Source organism: Anoplopoma fimbria, chromosome 9 (assembly GCF_027596085.1).
Source record: "Anoplopoma fimbria isolate UVic2021 breed Golden Eagle Sablefish chromosome 9, Afim_UVic_2022, whole genome shotgun sequence".
Taxonomy (NCBI): Eukaryota; Metazoa; Chordata; class Actinopteri; order Perciformes; family Anoplopomatidae; genus Anoplopoma; species Anoplopoma fimbria.
In genome coordinates, this window is record NC_072457.1 from 10754307 (window position 1) to 10775714 (window position 21408).

Sequence of the window (21408 nt, forward strand, 5' to 3'; positions counted from 1 at the left end):
GCTACCGTTAAAACCAAAGAAGAAGAAGAAGAAGAAGTTAGCTCCCAGATAGCTACCGATAGCTCCCTCTGCCCGGTAGTATTGTGTCAGCGTTAATACATTTAAAATAAGCACAATATTTTCCTCAAGATGTCCAAAAGACATCGCCTGGATTTGGGTGATGACTACACCTCCACGAAGAAGAGGTCTGAAGGGTAGGTGGAGCTCCTCCGTCTACATGTCCGCTTTAACCAGTTAGCCACCAGCTAGCTGCTAGCTGATGCTAGCTGGTTTGTCACCACTGAGGCATGTGTGTGTGTGTGTGTTAGCGAGTTGCTAACAACCTTAGCTAGCTGTCTTCAGTTGACTTAACGTTAGCATGCTAACATTAGCTACTAATTGGTTCTTTGAATAGAAGATTACTGTAAGAATTGATCCCCTTGAGACCTCCCAACAAACCTTACTCTGTTGTCTCCTGTTACACAGAGCAGAGCTGTGTTATTAACAGCTCATAGCACTCAAGATAAGATAAGATAATCCTTTATTAATGTACAGGATTACAGCAGCATAGATATAGTGCAAACAAGAGACATAGTAAAAAAAAAAACAAGATCAAAAATAAGTATTATAAATGAGCAATAAAAAAACAGTAAAGAATCCACAGTAACTGAAATATTATATATACAGACAGAAACTATTATAACTGTTGTATTGCACAGTGTATTTGTATTGCAGAGGTTATTAGTGTCATGTGGTCTACTAAGATAACGTTACACCTACGTTATGTGAAGGTTCAACTTCATTGGAAACTGCTCATTCAGTTTTCTGTGATACTGTTGATGTTGTGTTGACTTTCATTGAAATGTGTTATGTTGTCCAACCTATCAAGAGAGTTGGCTAGATGTTATGCAACCCCTCTAAATGACCCAAGATTAACAAATCCTAAATATTAGATTTTTCTTATTGTATGGTTTTATTGCAGGACTCTTTAACATAGTATTTTCCCCAACAGAGAGCACTGCCATGTTAATTTATCTGTTGTAAAATATGCCAGCACATTGGACCAACTTGTTTAAAACAACTTAATAAATAAAAGTTTCCCATCTCTGCTGTTCATCTCATGTGATGTTAACATTAATTATTACTTATCCTTTGCAATTTTGACAGCAGTATTGGCTGGAAATCCCAAGGTAGCTTCATAATGATTTCTTTTATATTGAAGAATTAATAATTATGCCCTGCCCTGATGTGTTCAGGAGAGACCGGGATCGTGACAGAGACCGCGAGGACCGCTCCAGGGACAGGGATCGAGATAGGGATCGTGACAGGGACAGAGATCGGGACAGAGACCCGAAGCCCTCAAGTGTCCCGTCTAACAGCAGCACGGTGCCCATGCCATGCTTAGCACCCATCAAGCAGCTGGCTATGCAACAGCAGATCAACCCATTCACCAACCTGCCGCACACACCACGCTTCTACGAGATTCTGAAGAAAAGGTTACAACTTCCGGTGTGGGAGTACAAGGAAAACTTCAGCGATATCATCACACGTCATCAAAGCTTTGTCCTTGTTGGAGAAACTGGCTCTGGGAAGACAACACAGGTCTGACATGCAATGAATTAGCCAGTACTTTATGTGCTGAACACAAAACAACTTTCAATGCATGTTGAATGCCTTTTTGAAGTACCAGGATTATCAGTATGATGTTCCTTTTAAAATGTGATTTTTCTCTCAAATTATTTTATTCTAAGTTTATTGCATCTTTTCAATCTTCAGATCCCACAGTGGTGTGTGGATATGGTGAGGGGCTTACCCGGGCCTAAGCGGGCGGTAGCCTGTACTCAGCCCAGGAGAGTGGCGGCTATGAGCGTAGCTCAGAGGGTGGCAGACGAAATGGACATTATGCTTGGACAGGAAGTCGGCTACTCCATTCGATTTGAGGACTGCAGCTCTGCTAAGACTATACTCAAGTAAGTGATAGAGGTCTTTTGTAGGCACAGCGCAACCAGTTTTATTTGTTTTTATCCAGAACGACTCAATCTAACAAAGCATGTCTGTTATTTCTTTAGGTACATGACAGATGGTATGTTACTAAGAGAGGCTATGAATGACCCGTTGCTGGAGAGATATGGTGTGATCATTCTGGATGAGGCCCACGAGCGAACTCTGGCCACAGATATCCTTATGGGAGTACTCAAGGAGGTGGTGCGTCAAAGAGCCGATCTGAAGGTACTCGCTCATTTTTTTATAACGGCAATCAATATTTGCCCAAATCATGGTACAAGTCACTTCAAGGTGCTTTACTAAATTGGTAAGGCCATAAGAAAATGAATCCCTGTGTAAAAATCACACAGATCTGGAGCCCAAAAAACTGTCAACAGCCTCCCTAGGGTTTATATCACTGTTATACACTTCCTTTCCTAAAATTAATCAAATTTCTTTACCTGAAGAAGAGCTATCTTGGGCCTTTTTTAATGTAATGAAATGGAAATATCAAACGGAACAGTGCTGTGAGTCCTTGGAAGGCAAAATATATTAATATTTTTTTATTTTTATTATGGCCATACACAAATTATTTTCTTTTGAACACTGTCAACAGATGAAGAGGAGTGTGGTAGTTTACACCGAATTGCAAATAGGCAAGATAATATCATGATTTACTGATATGATTAAAGCAGTGTGGAGCTGCTGGCACTAGTCTAACCTTTCAGCCTCAGAAGTAAACAGAAACAAATACAAGTACGAAAAACAGCTTATAGCAACGTTTGTCCATCATACACAGGTGATCGTCATGAGTGCCACGCTAGATGCTGGGAAGTTCCAGGTGTACTTCGACAACTGTCCTCTCCTGACCATCCCTGGGCGTACACACCCTGTAGAGATTTTCTACACTCCTGAACCAGAGCGAGACTACCTTGAGGCAGCGATCCGGACTGTCATCCAGATTCATATGTGTGAGGAAGATGAAGGTGACTGCCTTCTCTTTCTCACTGGTCAAGAGGTAAGACTCGTGACACTTGCATCACTCCAGTTTATTGTAATCGTCTTTATACACATATTGTTCTTTTTCCTCAACATACAAAGTTGAATCTAATTTTTCCTTCAGGAAATTGATGAGGCCTGCAAACGGATTAAGCGTGAGGTAGATGACCTTGGACCTGAAGTCGGAGACATCAAAATCATTCCACTGTATTCCACATTGCCACCACAACAGCAGCAAAGGATCTTTGAGCCGCCTCCTCCAAGAAAGCCCAATGGTGCTATAGGAAGAAAGGTACATTTGAATTAATAGAAGAGATACATTTTAATTTGAAAGGGGTATCAGACCAGATTAAATTAAGCAACCTACTCCGTGGCTTTCCATTATGTTTCCTTTGGATCCTACTTATCAGAATGTGATAATTGATATCTGGTTGTTTTTGCTTCATCCGCAGGTTGTGGTTTCGACAAACATTGCGGAAACCTCTCTGACAATTGATGGTGTGGTGTTCGTCATCGATCCTGGATTTGCCAAGCAAAAGGTGGGCTAAGTGTAACTCACCTCACTGGGTTTTTATTGCATTTCATCCTGTTTGTAATGTGGCGCTACATAAAAATGTGGATGATACTGAAAAACTCATTAATATAAAGGCAGATACAGAAAGTTTTATTTGGGAATAGTGTTCCCTCAACATCTCAGGTCAACTTTTTACTTTATTTAAACATGCTTTAAAATGTGTGTCCAGGTTTACAATCCCCGTATCAGAGTCGAGTCTCTGCTCGTCACGGCCATCAGTAAAGCTTCCGCCCAGCAGAGGGCAGGACGAGCCGGCAGAACACGTCCAGGCAAATGTTTCCGGCTCTACACAGAGAAGGCCTACAAAACAGAGATGCAGGCAAGTGACAGTTACAGACTTATTGCATTCTTCACTTTTTGAGATTTGATCATAGAAAAAAACAAAAAAAACTTTTGTTAGTTAAGCGCATTCTTAGAATTAATAAACACATTTTTTGCACATTTGTGTATGTTTTTGTTGTTTATTAACATGTTTACACCCCCACTCCAGGATAACACATACCCTGAGATTCTTCGATCCAACTTGGGATCTGTTGTGCTGCAGCTGAAAAAGCTGGGTATTGATGACCTTGTGCACTTTGACTTCATGGATCCACCAGGTGAGTTGGTCTGCATTAGTTGGTAAAACATTTGTATTATTCTTCCACTTAAGTACCGACCTTTTCTATTGGTCTCTTCCTCCTCTGCAGCTCCTGAGACACTGATGAGGGCCCTTGAGCTGCTGAATTACCTAGCAGCTCTCAATGATGACGGAGACCTGACGGAGCTGGGCTCCATGATGGCCGAGTTTCCTTTGGACCCCCAGCTGGCTAAGATGGTCATTGCCAGCTGCGAGTTTAACTGCTCTAACGAGATCCTTTCCATTACTGCCATGTTGTCAGGTAATGCCCAGGACTGGGCTGACATCTTCCTTGCCTTCTCTAGGCCAAGTCTGTTGGGGTTAATCACAAATATTCATACATAGCTGTATATTTAATTTAGTATTACTGCAGATTTTTACACATTTTAAATCCTATGAAAGTCTTGATTAGTGTAATGTGAAAGCAGATGCCTTTAGCTGGACGTAAGGAAAAATTATGTTAAATACAGAAAGATTATGTTAAATACAGTTAATATGAAGCAACTTGTTGAATACACTTATGTAAGTCGCTTTGGATAAAAGCGTCTGCTAAATGACTGCTATGTAATGTAATGTAATTCAGTTTTTTGTTTTTTTTGTTTAAACCAGTTGGCAACAACTCAATCTCAATTTACCCTTTGAATCGTAGTTACATTCAGATGTGAGAAAGTGGCAATTTATTTGATTGATGCGCACAGTGCGGTGCAGACCAAAGTTTTAAATAAAAAATGTAATTATTCCTAAGCAATGCCGTGTAGGGATGACATTGTGTGTACAATAATCACCATTATCTGAATAACATAATCTGCATGCCATGCAGTCCAAACATGAACTCTTATGTCAACATCAAAAGGCCTCTTTAATCCACATATTCCCCTTTGTTGGGAATGCCTTATTCTCTGGACAGCTTCACTTCCATGTTAAAGCTCTCCTTTAAATTTGTATTGACTTTTTAATTGTAGGTTTACATTTTTTTAAGGCTACGTGCAGTTTGTTGATTGAAGCAAAAAATAGCCTTTTCAGTGTTTGATCATCAAAGCACGTTGGTAGGGAAGGCACCACTTAGATGTTTTCATGTTCATCGCGTTTATCAGAACTTTCTTTTCATTGTGAATTTTGCCGATTATGGTTATATATAATTATCATATATAGCCTTGAAGTATTTTTAATTATCTGCTCTCTTAGAGGCCTAAGCGTTATCTCTCAATACGAAAAAGTAAAATTTCTGAATCTTGAAAAGTAAAGACATTGCTGGTGACCCTAACATTTTGTAGTTGTGTGAAAACTCTTGTTTTACAGATGTGGTTAAATGACCCCCTCTCTACGAGCTAATAGCCATTACAGTTGGGAATGACCATGAGAAAAGACTGCAGCCCCCTTTGATAGAGCTTGTGGTCCTGCCCTGTCCCAACGCAGTGTCGAGTGCCCTAGCATCATAGGCTTTGCTCCATTTTTCTCTGAATATTTGACTCATCCCTATGGGCGGCTTTGTTGGGGCCCATACCAACCTTGTTTAGTCCCACAGTGTTTTGTCCGCCCCACGGAGGCTAAGAAGGCAGCAGACGAGTCCAAGATGAGGTTTGCTCACATCGACGGAGACCACTTGACGCTGCTCAACGTCTACCACGCCTTCAAACAAAGTAAGCCACTGCCGCATGATAGTTGTATGTCTGCACACTGCAGCACAGACAGTAATGTCACAGCCACACACACACACACACCCTATACTCACACACGTTGTTGGTTTTGAAGTTCTTCATTTTGAGAAAGGAAGACATAGAGCTCACAAATGCAAGTCCAAAATAAGCCAGGGAGGAACAACCTTAAGAACATTTGGGATGACTAGCTTATCAGCCACTTATTATGCATGAAAATAAACTACTTATTCCCAAAATCTTTTTTTTTTATCAAATTTAATTAAAAATACAATAATTTATTTGTAAGCAAAATAACCACTATTGACAACAGTAACAAAACAAAAAGAGAAATATTGTTTTGTCTGTTTACACTGACTTTGAGATGGTTGAAAATATTTTTCTGGATGGTTGGTAAAATACTTAGTCTGGAGCCGTGCTGTGAATTCTAGTTCTAAGAAAAAAAGTTGGAATGTGCAGGTCACACTTTTAATAAATCAGGCTTTGGCATTGGCCAAGAAAATGGCATCTCAACTCCTATAAGTTGAAATGCTGGACTTGAGATGTCTCTACTCTCGTAAAGATTAACATTGGAGGTTTAGAGTTTCCACATCACACTAAGTTTTACCGTGTACTTTCCAAACCAGTTGTTATGTCACAAAATCATGCTCATACATAAACGCCTTAAGACCCTGACACACTAAACTTGCCGACTGTTGAGTGGCCTCACGTCGTTTTGTCTGTATTTGTTTTCTGCTCTCGTGTTTTGTGTGGACCCCAGGTAGAAAAGATGATGTTCTGCATCAGTTAATGTGGATCCTAATACAATCCTAAATCTTAAGCCTGTGTCTTGGGCAAAAAGTTGCACTTAAACACACCGCAAAGATTCCAGCCAACAAACACGTATGTTCTGCTATGTGGAAAGGAAATAACTCTTCATACAAGCAGGTGGCAGTAGTCTGTATGTGTCATTCAAAAAGTGAACTGTAGGACTGTAGATATAAAAGCTGTTGTTATGACACATGCATGAAACAAAGCAGAGTTTGCCTACCATTTAATTCCCACATAACTCGCTCACCACTTAAATGATTTCCAAATGACCATGTTGTAGTGAAATATACAGTATTGAAATGATGAGATGAAGATAAAGAGGAAAAATGAGGAGAGCCTTCTTTAACCAAATATCTGAATTCTTGTCATACTTTTTCCAGACCACGAGGCTAACCAGTGGTGCTATGACAACTTTGTCAACTACCGCTCACTGATGTCTGCTGACAACGTGCGGCAGCAGCTCTCCAGGATCATGGACCGCTTCAACCTGCCCCGCCGTAGCACAGAGTTCACCAGCAGAGATTACTACACCAACATCCGCAGAGCGCTCTGCACCGGCTTCTTCATGCAGGTAAACACAGATTAGCAAATGTTTCAATTGTTCTTTGGTTAGCTGATCTAAAGACGTCATTCATGATGGTTTTAACAGGATATAACTTAAGTTTCTATGCCTGTAGAAGTCTAGATTAAAACATTATATTTTTTTAATCCTCCAGGTGGCTCATTTGGAGCGCACAGGTCATTACCTCACAGTCAAAGACAACCAAGTGGTCCAACTGCACCCATCTACAGTCCTGGACCACAAGCCTGAGTGGGTGCTCTACAATGAATTTGTCCTCACCACCAAAAACTACATCCGCACGTGCACAGACATCAAACCAGAGTGGTAAGTGAACAAAGATTTTAACTTTTTGTATTACAGGTTCATCTAACTAGAAAAGTTAGGAATCCCTGTCTGTCTGCCGTCATGGCAGATTTACAGCTGAGGACCCACGGAAGCACAGTGTCGAGTGTAAAGTTGTTTGTATGAGTTGTTCTCGAGAAAGCTACAAGCAGCAACACACAGCAACTTTGTTTGTGCTAGTTTTGCACGAGCACTGCACTGATCTTTGATGTACCTGATCTCCTGACAGATTTATTAATGCTCTTCTCTCTTCTGTTACAGGCTGGTGAAGATTGCACCCCAGTACTATGAAATGAGTAACTTCCCACAATGTGAGGCAAAAAGACAGCTGGAGCGAATCGTTGCCAAACTAGAGAGCAAGGAGTATTCCCAGTACTGAACAATAGCCAAGAAGTGTCCTGGAAAACAACTGGGTCCTTTTAGTTTTAGATCTTTCTGTATCATTGTATCTCAATGTTAAAAATTTGACATTTTGATTTTTATATTTTGTTTGCTTTTTGTTTTGTTTCTTTTTCCCATCAATGTTAATTCTGTAACTAAGTGTAATGTCAGATGGAATATCAGCAGCAAATATTAGACCTGGCTATAAAGATTTTCAAAAGGAGTATCAGAAACATGTCATTTAGATGTGGTTGACTTTCCTTTAGGGGATTGCTGAGTCATAAAAAATATGTGTGCTTGCTTTGTTTCTTTAATAAAGGAGCTTTGACTTAATTTATGTGTACATATTAATTTGTAAAGTCTGTTATTCCAAAGGTAGTGTGGTACCTAGTGGAGTATTTTTGTTGGGATACTGATTTGGTAGTTAAAACTTGCTTGATATAAAAATGTAAACAATTATTTTGAGTGGTTTATAATCAATCAAAACATGTTGAAGGACCGCCACTGTTACACAGTACTACTATTTTGGTATGTTTTAATATGTCCCGTGTTGTAAAAAAATGAATTTTTCATGTCTATTTTATTGTAAAGCAGTTCTTTTAAAAGTGTCCCAGTTTATTTCCTGTTGCAGTATATGTGAATAACGTCTGACAGAAAGTAAACATGCCAAAGCTGTTGTAATGCAGTTCCGTTGAAATGCACTAAAACCAAGCATTTCTGACAGAGTGTGAATACAGGCATAATCAGACATAAGTCATTAGAAAAATAACCCTTTTTTTAAGCAACATTTAAGCATGTAAAAATGTTCTCGTAGAAACCCCCAAAACAAGTATTTACCTCGAAATGAGCATAATATGTCTCCTTTACTATATATATATATATATATATATATATATATATACACAGTGGGTACGGAAAGTATTCAGACCCCTTTAAATTTTTCACTCTTTGTTTCATTGCAGCCATTTGCTAAAATCGAAAAAGTTCTTCTTTTTTTTTCGCATTAATGTACACTCAGCAACCCATCTTGACAGAAAAAAACAGAAATGTAGAACTTTTTGCAAATTTATTAAAAAAGAAAAACTGAAATATCACATGGTCATAAGTATTCAGACCCTTTGCTGTGACACTCATATTTAACTCACATGCTGTCCATTTCTTCTGATCCTCCTTGAGATGGTTCTACTCCTTCATTGGAGTCCAGCTGTGTTTAATTAAACTGATTGGACTTGATTAGGAAAGGCACACACCTGTCTATATAAGACCTTACAGCTCACAGTGCATGTCAGAACAAATGAGAATCATGAGGTCGAAGGAACTGCCCAAGGAGCTCAGAGACAGAATTGTGGCAAGGCACAGATCTGGCCAAGGTTACAAAAGAATTTCTGCAGCACTCAAGGTTCCTAAGAGCACAGTGGCCTCCATAATCCTTAAATGGAAGAAGTATGGGATGACCAGAACTCTTCCTAGACCTGGCCGTCCAGCCAAACTGAGCAATCGTGGGAGAAGAGCCTTGGTGAGAGAGGTAAAGAAGAACCCAAAGATCACTGTGGCTGAGCTCCAGAGATGCAGTAGGGAGATGGGAGAAAGTTCCACAAAGTCAACTATCACTGCAGCCCTCCACCAGTCGGGGCTTTATGGCAGAGTGGCCCGACGGAAGCCTCTCCTCAGTGCAAGACATATGAAAGCCCGCATAGAGTTTGCCAAAAAACACATGGAGGACTCCCAAACTATGAGAAATAAGATTCTCTGGTCTGATGAGACCAAGATTGAACTTTTTGGCGTTAATTCTAAGCGGTATGTGTGGAGAAAACCAGGCACTGCTCATCACCTGCCCAATACAATCCCAACAGTGAAACATGGTGGTGGCAGCATCATGCTATGGGGGTGTTTTTCAGCTGCAGGGACAGGACAACTGGTTGCAATTGAAGGAAAGATGAATGCGGCCAAGTACAGAGATATCCTGGAAGAAAACCTCCTCCAGAGTGCTCAGGACCTCAGACTGGGCCGAAGGTTCACCTTCCAACAAGACAATGACCCGAAGCACACAGCTAAAATAACAAAGGAGTGGCTTCGGAACAAGTCTGTGACCATTCTTGACTGGCCCAGCCAGAGCCCTGACCTAAACCCAATTGAGCATCTCTGGAGAGACCTGAACATGGCTGTCCACCAACGTTCACCATCCAACCTGACAGAACTGGAGAGGATCTGCAAGGAAGAATGGCAGAGGATCCCCAAATCCAGGTGTGAGAAACTTGTTGCATCATTCCCAAGAAGACTCATGGCTGTAAGCTCAAAAGGGTGCTTCTACTCAATACTGAGCAAAGGGTCTGAATACTTATGACCATGTGATATTTCAGTTTTTCTTTTTTTATAAATTTGCAAAAAGTTCTACATTTCTGTCTTTTTCTGTCAAGATGGGTTGCTGAGTGTACATTAATGAGAGAAAAAAAAGAACTTTTTCGATTTTAGCAAATGGCTGCAATGAAACAAAGGGTTAAAAATTGAAAGGGGTCTGAATACTTTCCGTACCCACTGTACCTCGAAATGAGCATAATATGTCTCCTTTACTATATATATATATATATATATATATATATATGAAATGTATTCTTTAAGTATTTAAGAAACAGAATTGGATCCAAATCGCTTTTCATTAAAATACTTTATTTTGTCACAAATGTTCATATTCAATCATATTTCACCTTATAACAGTGGAATCAACCCTGGCTGTTAGAGGGATCCCAATATAAGAACTTAAGGCTTAAGAGATGAATGACAAGACTGAGAAGAAAAAAACATTACTGCCTGACAAAATTGATAACTTCTCTCAAATCCTGCTCTTAGCTGGCCAGGCAGTAACTTGTGGGGCATAACATGGTTATAAAGGATGAGCCAAAGAGGTTGGAAACCATTGCCTTATACCACCTTATGTATTTTTTTATTAACTGTCAATAGTACTACTACTTATTTAAGTGTTAAAAGAGCACAGCCCTCCCCAAATAAACGTTCAACCAACAAATAATAAAGGAAAACTAAAGGTAATTCTACTTCAAGTATAAACTGACAATGAAGTCATACAAAATAGGATGTAGATAATATCTCTTTTTTTCAAACTAAAAATAGCCTGACTGAATATGCTCTGACACAAAACATAGTGTTCACTATGACTGGTCTTCAATATCCTCTATGGTCTCTGGCAGGCACCTGTTGCGTGTCTCTGGTAGCGTTCTTGCCACTATTCCCCCGAGTACAGCTGCAGAGCACAGGACGACCTGGGGCAGCTCCTTCCACACCTCATCCAGTAAGAGAATCAACGGAGCCACAGCTACACCAAGTCGAGCCATGAAGGAGTTATAACCCATACCATTCTGCCTAAAATAAAAAAAAAAACAGAGGACATTAACTTTAGGGTGCTAAATGATGATTTTATTACTTTTTGGTTTAAAAAAAGCATATTTATTCAATGTCCTGCAGTGTTGATATAGTTACCTTATTACAGTGGGATAGAGCTCAGAACTGTAGAGCACAATTGTTGCAAAGGATGCTGAAGAAAACCCTTTTCCAATGACTGCCACCACTGTTCTGACAGTAGACATATCTGAAAACAAGATATCAGTAATTGAGGATGAACCTTAAATGTCGGTCCTTAGTCTGTGGACATAACTGAATGCTTACCTCTAGGTATCACAATGTTGATTCCAAGACAGATGCCAGCCATCAGCAGAGTTCCCACCTCAGTCCTTCGCCTGCCTATCTTATCCAGTAGGTAGTAAACTGATACTTTGGCTGGGAGCTCAATTAAAGCATAGGTAAACTGAGTGAGGTAGATATTGAGCCCAAAGCCTGTGATGTTGAAGCTGATGCCATAAAATGCAGTTGCCACGCAAAACCTAACGGAAGAGAGAGTGGAGACTCATTGAACCAAATTGATAGTTTATTAAGATACAATCAGAATTATTCACCTGGATCGTTTAAAATATATAAAGGACTCTTTTTGATCCGAACACAAGACATTTAACAACCTAAAATCATTGAGAACAATCACATTGGGAATACAGACCACACTGTGCCAGTACTAAGTGCCAGTTTCCTCATGTTGGGTGTTCGTATCAGATCGAAATACGAATAAGGCCGATCTCTCTTCTCAGTCACAGCAATAGTTGATAGTGTCTGAAAGAATGCAAAGCGGCATTATTCCTTAAAACCTGTGATCAAAATGTAATGGATAAACATCTATAATAGATTACAGGCCCAAGACTATGTTGTGGATTTTTGTTAGTTCTCTTAAACAGGCCCTATTATGCTATTTTCCGGGTGCATATTTTTATCTCAAGTTTCAGGTACAACACGTTTACATGTGTTAATGCTCATAATCCTCCTTGTTTTTTCTCATCCTGGCTGTCCTGCAGCACCTCTTCTCACCCTCTCTCTGAAACGCTCCGTTGTAGCGCTTGCTACTCCCCCCAGAAAGCAAAATCTGCTCTGATGGGTCAGCTAGCCCACTCTGTTGTGATTGGTCAACGTTTCACATTTCAAAAAACTCTTCCTCCTGAGCTTCAGCTCCATCTCTCTCTTTTGTTGTTTGAGGGTGGGCCAAACTAGCCGGAAAGAGTTTTACATCACTTCCGTAGCATTGTGACCTCATAAAGTTACGGAAGTGAAGGAGAGAATTCAATCGAGCCGTTTCAATATATAACACACTAAAGAAGAGGGAAAAAGTGGAAAAGCATAATAGGGCCACTTTAATATAATCGTCATCTGGAATATGCCAACCTCTGTTTTAAGTGTGTCAATTAGCGCCTCTGTTCCGTTCATCTTGGCACATTTCTTCAAATACATCTGAGCCTGCTCCAGCTTTCCATTGGCAATGAGCCACCTCGCCGACTCTGGCATCCACCTAATGTTAAAGCAGACATTTTTGTGGCATCACATTTCCGTCATGTTGATTTCCAACAATGCTGTGCAGCAAAATGTAAACCTAATTTTTCTTTGATCCCAAATACGATGATATCCACAACCTGCACCAAAACAGAATCCGGCCTTGATAGAAGGCAGAAATTATGGAGATGACAATTTACCGTTGTAATAACACAGCCATAAGAAAAATAATTTCTCTGAATTCCTCTGTTATCCAATCCTATCGGGACTTGTATAAAATATCTGGAGCATGGCAGATAATAGGGGAAAGGGATACCAGGTTATAAGGTTAAAATAGTATATATTGTGTAATATTTTGATTAATAACATTCAGATGTAGAACTTTGCATCCTTGTTGCACCCCCCCGCCCCCAAACACAATGGCTTTAATGTCACATGTTTGACTAAAAGATCTGAGTCATTCAGTCCTACCTCCATGTGATAATGGCCAAGGTTAGAGGTGAGGTGACAGCAACGATTAGCCACCGCCAATCAGTCACAAAATAACCAATAGCTGCAAAAATCGTGTTCCCAAATGTCCAGGATAAGCTGTCGATGACTCCCACCAGTTTCCTGTGCTCTATGTCCACCCACTCCACACCTGCAAAAACAAACACATCATCACATTGCAGGTTTTTAAAATTCACGGAAACAAATCTTGTTTTATTTTCTATAGAGATACATTTGCTAGCATAGGCCACGTGTAACAGCTTATAATAGAAATTTAAATATATTATTACTGAGGATTGTTGAGACAATGACGATGCCAGTGATGCAAAACCCAGTGAAAAACCTCAGCACTGCAAACATCACGTAGGAAGTAGAAAAAGCACTTGCAACAGCCATGAGCATTCCAGACACATACGACACCAGCAGCATGATCCTCCGGCCAAACCTACGGAAAGTCAGAGAGTTTCCCAATTTTAATTTTACTGATCGGTTGAAACACTTGATAATCAAAGTAATGAACTGAATGTCAAGGAGCCAAACTGCAATACCTGTCACTCAGACTTCCAAAGGTTATGGCTCCAAACATCACTCCAACAAAGAAGATGGTAGCAGTTGCTTTGTTTTTCTCTTTTCTATCACACACCAGGTCCCACTTATACAAACAAATAAATAAAGTGGTTTGAGAAGGTGGTCATGATGGCGAACAAGTACATTTTATTTTGTTTGATTTTTTACAGATGAAAAAAAGAAATGAAGGTCACCTGTGAGGTCAGAGTAGACTTGAAGGTGGTGTTATCGTACACCCACCCATTCTGGCACGGCACTGTGGGTAGATCAGTCATGTTGGAGGAGTTGAGCAGCAGATGATACTGAGGCTCTGCAAACATCTGACAGGAGTTCAGACTCCCATCCTCCTTGACTGGAATACTTACAGCGAGCCTCTCTGCTCGGGATAAATTCCTAAAAAAACCTCCGTCATCCAGAGAGGTGATGTCGCAGTGGTGAGAGGGAACAGCCCCTATGAAGTTGTTTAGCATGAAGTGGCAGGGCATTGTGAAACGGCCAATGAAACTGATCACTATGATCATTTTCTGAAATCTTCCAAATCCATTAATGTTAGCTAAAATGTTCTCAAACTTCATTGTGGCTTCAAATCCTTTGAAACTGAGAGAAGAAGAAAAATCCTTGTGCGCCCAAGCCTTCACACTAAAAATAAGTAGACAGCCAACTTGACTCTAAGACCTGGACAAGGCAACCTTTGGCATTTCTCTAACCCTGGGGCTGCTGGGTTTCTGTTGAAATTTGTAAATATTTTACCTCACTTAACCACTATCTTTAGTCGGTGAGTGTGAAGTACAGTTTGCATTTGTGTTAATAGTTAAAGCAGGAACCTCAGTATGTTGTAAAATGAGTTGCAGCTTTATTACATTTCATTTAAGAAATATCACATTATTGCATTACAACACAATAAGTAGCCATGAATTAGTGGTATGTTAAAGCTACAAAAAGAAATTCGATGTTTGAATTCAATCTAAATCAAGGACCATTCCCTTTGTCTGCTCCACATCCTCAATAGTCTATGGTTGGCAAATATTTTGTGTCCCAAGGTGAAAAGATGCTGTCAGCCTTACAGCAACAGCCACCGGGGAGAAAATATACTTGTTTTTAACTAATTTTAACCATAACTCTTATTACAATTGAAGCAGCAAATTTGACTATTCACGACTTTGGCGTTTTTACTTATTTATATTTTCACTCAGGAAATATAAAAATCTAGTTGCTACTAATGTTAACAGGCTGGTAGCGATTTGTCTGAGTAAAACCACATGTTCATATTTGGAGCCTCAATTAAAGGAAACAGCGAATGAAAACAGTGAATTGAGAATCATGACTGCATATTCTGAAGCATCTCACTGTCATTATCAAGACATGTGATTTTTATTGGATCTCCTTGTTCGTCATGGATTGGCCCCTGAAATACAAATACAACTTAAGTTAGTCGGTTTATCATTAATTGATTTATTGAGTTCAGGAAAGGAAATGGACAAAAATCTTTCACACCTGCAAATCATTTTTTCAGAAAGATGTGTAAACTGTTCATGTACTAGAATTACCCATAACCCACTTGCCTTCACGGGGCGTTTGGATTATTCTTTAGTAAATTCAGTGAGGTGGATAATCATTTACCGTAGCTTTAATATTGAAATACATGTAATATTCCTTTTCTTATTACCTTGGTTTCTCAATGTCCTCGATGCTCTCTGGCAGTCGGGCGTTTAATGTTTCAGGCAGGAACCAACACACTAAACCGGATCCGACTGCCACTGTACAATAAATGACTGCAGGGAGGAGATGCCATACGTCCTCCAATAGCATGATGAGTGGAGAGATGGACACGCCCAGTCGCGCCACAAAAGAAGTGTAGCCTAAACCATTCTGTCTGAAAAATCAAAGCACTGAGGTTAATGTAAACCTGTAGTAAGTTATATGTGTTCACAGCAGTAGAAGATCCTTGTTTATGGTGGGAAAAAAAGGCTCTATAAGTTTGTTGTTAACTGACCGTATGACTGTAGGAAAGAGTTCAGTTGTGTAGAGGAACATGATCGTGAATGAGGCCTCTGACGTGGATTTTCCAAGGACTGCCACAACAGTACGAATGACCCACTTATCTGAGGGAAGATCCTTCGATATTAAATCAAGAACATTCTCAGATATGTTGACAATTATTTTTAAATTAGATTCAACAAAAAACAACCTTTTGACATAAACATGTTGATGAAGAGACAGAGACCAGTTAGCAGCAGGGTTCCCATCTGACCAAACCTTCTACCAACTTTCTCCAGGAAGAAATACACAGCGATCTTCATTGGCATTTCAATGGATGCAAATATGATTTGTGTGAGGTATGGGTTTAGTCCGAACCCGGTGATATTCAGACTTATCCCATAATATGTAAATGCAACTCCATACCTAGAAAATGGAACAAAGTACTTACTTGATCATTTTAACCTTGACTGTAATGAAAAAAACCATTGCTGATTTAATTGTAAACAGACAGCCGTAATCTCAGACTTTCAATTACAATGCATTATAATATTTGGGTATGATCGCTCATCATTTAATTATATATCACATTGCATAATATATGAACTATATCACGTTAACATGTACTTATTTATAGTTTTATTATCAGAGTGATAATTATCAATGTTTAACATTCACTAGCGTTTGATTAATGTCCTCAGTATGTTAACAAGTAGTTCAAGATTTTGGGAAAAATGCTGATCTGCTTTCTCTCTGAGGGTTTGATGAGATGATAGATACTATTGAACTACAGGGCTATAGCCTGGCTATAATTAGCATAACTTAGCATAAACGCTGAAAACAAGGGGAAACATCTAGCCTGGCTCTGCCACATGTTCATAATCCACGTACCTGCATGTCTAAAGCTTGCTAAAATGTTTTATCTTGTTCGTGTAATCTATTCACAAACAGATATGTAAGAGCAACACTTTGTGGTTTTGAAAGGACTAGACAGGGTGTTGGTCGGCATGTTTAGCCTGGCTAGCTGATTTTCCTTCTTCCAGTCTTGATTCTATGCTAAGCTAATCACCTCCTGGCTCCTGCGCTGTACTTAATGCCCAAACAGGAAATTAATATCGATATTCTCACCTGCCTTTAGAAAGAAAGCAAACAAGCATATTTTCCAAAATACTAAACTATTCCTTTAACCCATCTCATGAAACTGACACTTACCATACTATTCCTGAGCATATAGAAATTTTCTTAATATTTGGGGTCTTGAAAAGATCCACAATAGTGTACTTCTTATCTCCAGTTTCACCTTGTGCAGATTCCAGTAATTCCTGTTAGAAGGCAAACTGTTTATTCACAACATTTCTGCACTTGACCGTAGTCTTCTATCACTGTGAGATGTGTCAGTTAACCGACGTTAAAATGTACCGTTTGTGTGATGGTGGCCATATACTTAGTTCTGTTGTTCATCTTGGCACATTGCATTAAGTAATGATGAGCAGCGTCTGCCTTCCCGTTTGCCAGGAGCCACCTCGCAGACTCTGGAAGCCACCTGAAGCAAAACGCATGGTGAATTCAGTGTCTTCTGATAGGATTCAGCTTTTTATGCTGCAAAGTGTAAAATATGAAACTTTAATACCTCCAAGCAATGATGGACAGTATCAAGGGTGATGTCACTGCAACAATGAGCAACCTCCAATGATTTACATTGTATGCAATTCCAACCAGAAGCATGTTTCCAAGTGTCCAATCCAGGCTTATGATTATACCAGAAAAGGTTCTGTGTGTGATGCTAAACCATTCAACATCTGGAGGGATAATAATAATAATAATGGATTTTATTTATATAGCACACTTTAAAATACAAAGAAATCTCAAGGTGCTGAATGTGCGGGATGTCAGCACAGATGAAAAATCAGATCAAAATGTTTTAACCTTTCATTTTTTGAAACTAAAACCAAATGTGAACAAAGACTAAACACATTATATTATCCTCATTTCATTGTTTAGAAGCCAACTCACTTAGAGCAATAGAGATGATACTTATTCCTGCGAGTGACATTCCTGTGAAAAACCTCATGATGCCAAACACCACATACGATGGGGAGAATGCACTCAGGACTGCAAACGCCAAGGACGTCAAATAAGACACCAACAGCAGCGGCCGTCGGCCAAACCTGGTCATGAAAAGAAAATGTTAAAAGCAATGATTGTGTTCAAAACTATAATGAGAGAGAGATGAGCTAAATCTTGTTCTCAACTCATGAGATAGTAAATCATTTGCAGATGGTTCTCTACTTTTCCTCAAATTTCATTACTTTAGCTTATTTGACTAATTTAGGTTTTTCTTATTGCACTGTATATCTCTTTTTTATTGAGGCTTAATTTCTCTTTGTTAAGAGGAATATGTTGCACAACCGTTTTAAAGAAGTCAAGCCTGAAATATACATAGCATTTTTGACATTTTCTGCCTTTCTTCTTCTTCTTCTTCTTGTTCTTTTCTTCTTCTTCTTGTTCTTCTTCTTCTTTTTATTGTCTTTAACACACACACAAGCTGAGAAACCCCTGAATTTTTTTGAGTTTAGAAAGTTCCTCCATAGCCACAAAATACATCAGACTCATACAATGTTGTGTGTAAAATTGGTAGAGTGCCTCTTTAATCTGTGTGTCAGTGACGTTTTAGGCATAAGGAGGACATAGTGTGTCTTTTCTTCAACAATCTTACCTGTCACTGAGATACCCAAATACCGGGGCTCCACACATAACACCAATGAAGAAAATGGTGGCTGTTGCCTTGTTCATCCCTTTTCTGTCGCACACGAGATCCCACTGCAAATAAACCATTAAAAGCATTAAAACTAGACACCACCTTGCAATGCGATCTCACCAGCTGCAATGCCAAATCGGGCCCTTCCCCACTTCTTATTACCTTCCTATTACCACATCCATCATCAAACTTAACCTTTATTTTGGTGTCAACTACACATTTTTTAAATGTTGTGACTGTGTCTTGCATGGTTATGATGCTATCTTGGCCACAAAAAAATCTGTCAACAAACAGGCACAATGTGAAAACAATACCAGAGACGCTGCACCTACTGCTAACAAGTAATTTTAAAGTTGTCCATCATGGACGTTGAACCAAAGTTTTTCCTATTTTTTGCATTTTATTAAATAAATTCAACCACAAAGGATGCTAACAAACATTTGACTACAATAATTATGGGGGACATGATATTGATCAAAACATACACAACATGAAAGACTGCTGTCATATTTTTGAAGACACTTACTTCTGTTGCCAAAGTAGATTTAAATGTGCTGTTGTCATACACCCATCCGTTCTGACACTGAACAGTAACTGCATCCTCACTACTGTTAAAGCCTGACAGATGTTGATATTGGGGCTTTGAAAACATCTGACAGGAGCTCAGAGTCCCATCCTGCTCTGCTGGAACACCAACAGCCAGTTTCTGCTCCTGAGTTAAATTCCCAAAGAAGCCTCCATCATCCAGAGCATTGGTGTTGCAGTGGTGAGAGGGAACAGCTGCCATGAAGTTATTCAGCAGGAAGTGACATGGCAGACAAATACGAGAGAGGATCTGAATCAAGGCTAGCTTGATTTGGAATTTTCCAAATCCGTTAATTTCTGAGAGTATGCTGTCAAATTTCATCGTGCTACTGTTCTTTCCTTCGACAGGAAGCTGAATGTTCCGACAGTTAGGTGAGGTAAGGTGCCAGGCGTTTAACAAGATACATTTACTAGCAACACGTTAATTATTATTTTGCTCTGCTGTGTTGAAGCATTTATCACTCAAAGTTTAAAAAAAATGGTTACAACATGAGATGGCTTTCAGTCTGTGTTATAATTGTATCCTTGAGTAAAGGCTTAATTATTGAGGAGGGGACACTAACACCGAAAGGCGTTTATGAAAATCATAAAATATGAGAATGAAGAGAAGCCAAATTACTTCCAGTACACTTCTAGAAATGGCAGAAGAAGAACAAAAATCTGGATCCTGGAGCTGATCCCAGGTTACATTGGGCGTACATCCTGTACAGGTCGCCAGGGCACATAGAGACAGACAACCATTCACACTCGCACATTACCCCTACGGGCAATCTAGAGTCATCAATTAACCTGCTGCATGTCTTTGGACTGTGGGAGGAACCAGAGCACATGGAAAAATTCCTTCCTTACACAGGGAGAACATGCAAAATCCTCAAAAAAGAGCCAACCAGCCTGGGATCGGTTCTCCTAATGTGACAGTGAATGTTACACCAACGGTCAGCCCCTGTAAATAAGATGTCAAGAGAAAACATTGACTGACTGGTTAATTAACGTTATTAACTCTTTAACTGTTAATTGATGACACAAACTGGGGCAACAATGGAGGAGACGTGGGAGAAGTTATAAGACTTACTGGGGTGAAGGTGATACCAGGTTGTTGAAGAGTTCTAGGTGATGTATGTTTAGGATTTAGTCAGTCTCTGTGACTGGAGTGGGAAGTCTTTTTTTTTTTTTACTGCTGGAGAGGAGAACAGTCACATCTGTGAGATTATTCCACTACGCTAGCTGGGTTTTGTCAGCAGATTAAAGCAATAATGTTGAATATGAATATGAATATCATATGTAATCAAAATTGCTTAATTTAAAATCATAATAATGCAAAACTTTGTTCCAGGAACGTGGTGATAAAACATGAGTTTAGATTAAATTAGCCTGAACTCTTGACAAGAAAATGCAATGATGTAATATCATACTTCCATTCAAAATTTTACTTAAGTAAAAGTATTACTCAAGCAGAATGGCTTAGTTTAGAATAAAATATGTTATTTTATTGAAGTAAATCCATACATCACTTTTATTTTGCAGCTGGTCACACTGAGGCTAATTTGAAGTACTTTATATCCTTGGTAAAGTAGCTTGTGAATTTCCTCCCAGGGATCAATGAAGTGCTATCTTAAAGTATAATAATTACTCATTTTGACTATATTTTTGTATTATTACTCGGTTTATTCAAAGTAAGTAGTAAATAAATGTATCAAATAAATGTAGTGAAGTAAAATACAAAGTCTAATATTTTCTTCTGAATTGTGGTTGAATTGAAGTAGAAAGTAGAAAATGGAAATACTCAATTTAATACAAAAAGCACAATAGTAGCTGTACACAGGTTGTATTACTGATGACAGCAGCAACACAATCAGGAGTAAAACACTAAAATTATTTTAATTAAAATTTCCCCCCATCAAACTACTATAATTAAATAGCAAAAACTGTTTTTTCGAAGGTTTTGCATATTGAAAAGAAATCCTGAAATTGAGCTCAGGTGCCTCCTATTTCTCTTGATCATCTTTGAGATGTTTCTTCACCTTGATTGGAGCACACCTGTGATACATTCACCTGATTGGACATGCTGTGAAAGGCATACACACCCTGTCTATATAAGATCTCACAGCTGACAGTTCTTATTAGACCAAAAAAACAAAGCCATGCGGTCCAAGGAATGTCCTGCAGAGCTCAGAGACAGGATAGCGTTGAGGCAGAAATCTGGGGAAGGCTAGAAATAAAATCATGTTGCTTTAAAGGTTCCCAAGA

At 39.2% G+C, this 21408-nt stretch overlaps 3 protein-coding genes across 3 annotated transcripts; 1 reads left to right on the forward strand and 2 right to left on the reverse strand.

Annotated features, from left to right (window-relative positions):
* The first annotated feature begins 21 nt into the window (after positions 1-21).
* LOC129096355 (ATP-dependent RNA helicase DHX15) lies at positions 22-8733 on the forward strand. Its single transcript, XM_054605123.1, has 14 exons — positions 22-194; positions 1236-1581; positions 1756-1949; positions 2049-2208; positions 2762-2980; positions 3086-3253; positions 3414-3500; positions 3705-3854; positions 4026-4134; positions 4225-4416; positions 5672-5794; positions 7000-7190; positions 7336-7505; positions 7785-8733. Exons 1-14 carry the CDS (start codon positions 130-132, stop codon positions 7900-7902), a joined length of 2292 nt encoding a protein of 763 aa, XP_054461098.1. The 5' UTR covers positions 22-129; the 3' UTR covers positions 7903-8733.
* A 1823-nt stretch (positions 8734-10556) lies between these two features.
* On the reverse strand, positions 10557-14504 carry LOC129096194 (solute carrier family 22 member 7-like). The gene is made up of 9 exons (XM_054604893.1): positions 14036-14504; positions 13823-13926; positions 13565-13719; positions 13257-13425; positions 12681-12804; positions 11968-12077; positions 11583-11797; positions 11397-11505; positions 10557-11279 (listed from the first exon to the last, which is right to left on the reverse strand). Exons 1-9 carry the CDS (start codon positions 14414-14416, stop codon positions 11069-11071), a joined length of 1578 nt encoding a protein of 525 aa, XP_054460868.1. The 5' UTR covers positions 14417-14504; the 3' UTR covers positions 10557-11068.
* Positions 14505-14644: 140 nt separating this feature from the next.
* Positions 14645-19483, reverse strand: LOC129096180 (solute carrier family 22 member 7-like). The gene is made up of 10 exons (XM_054604873.1): positions 19103-19483; positions 18535-18638; positions 17832-17986; positions 17449-17617; positions 17238-17361; positions 17031-17140; positions 16030-16244; positions 15835-15943; positions 15508-15714; positions 14645-15246 (listed from the first exon to the last, which is right to left on the reverse strand). Exons 1-10 carry the CDS (start codon positions 19481-19483, stop codon positions 15213-15215), a joined length of 1608 nt encoding a protein of 535 aa, XP_054460848.1. The 3' UTR covers positions 14645-15212.
* Between the last annotated feature and the right edge of the window lie 1925 nt (positions 19484-21408).

Coding starts and splice junctions, on each gene's coding strand:
- LOC129096180 (XM_054604873.1), bottom strand. CDS start 19,483: ATGAAATTTGACAGCATACTCTCAGAAATTAACGGATTTGGAAAATTC. Junction 17,362..17,448: donor CTGTCCATCATTGCTTGGAG/GTATTAAAGTTT, acceptor GTTTTGCTTCAG/GTGGCTTCCAGAGTCTGCGA. Junction 15,247..15,507: donor GAGGACATTGAGAAACCAAG/GTAATAAGAAAA, acceptor TTTGTATTTCAG/GGGCCAATCCATGACGAACA.
- LOC129096194 (XM_054604893.1), bottom strand. CDS start 14,416: ATGAAGTTTGAGAACATTTTAGCTAACATTAATGGATTTGGAAGATTT. Junction 13,426..13,564: donor CATTGTCTCAACAATCCTCA/GTAATAATATAT, acceptor TTGTTTTTGCAG/GTGTGGAGTGGGTGGACATA. Junction 12,078..12,680: donor TTGACACACTTAAAACAGAG/GTTGGCATATTC, acceptor GCATTCTTTCAG/ACACTATCAACTATTGCTGT.
- LOC129096355 (XM_054605123.1), top strand. CDS start 130: ATGTCCAAAAGACATCGCCTGGATTTGGGTGATGACTACACCTCCACG. Junction 2,981..3,085: donor TCTTTCTCACTGGTCAAGAG/GTAAGACTCGTG, acceptor TTTTTCCTTCAG/GAAATTGATGAGGCCTGCAA. Junction 4,135..4,224: donor TGACTTCATGGATCCACCAG/GTGAGTTGGTCT, acceptor CCTCCTCTGCAG/CTCCTGAGACACTGATGAGG.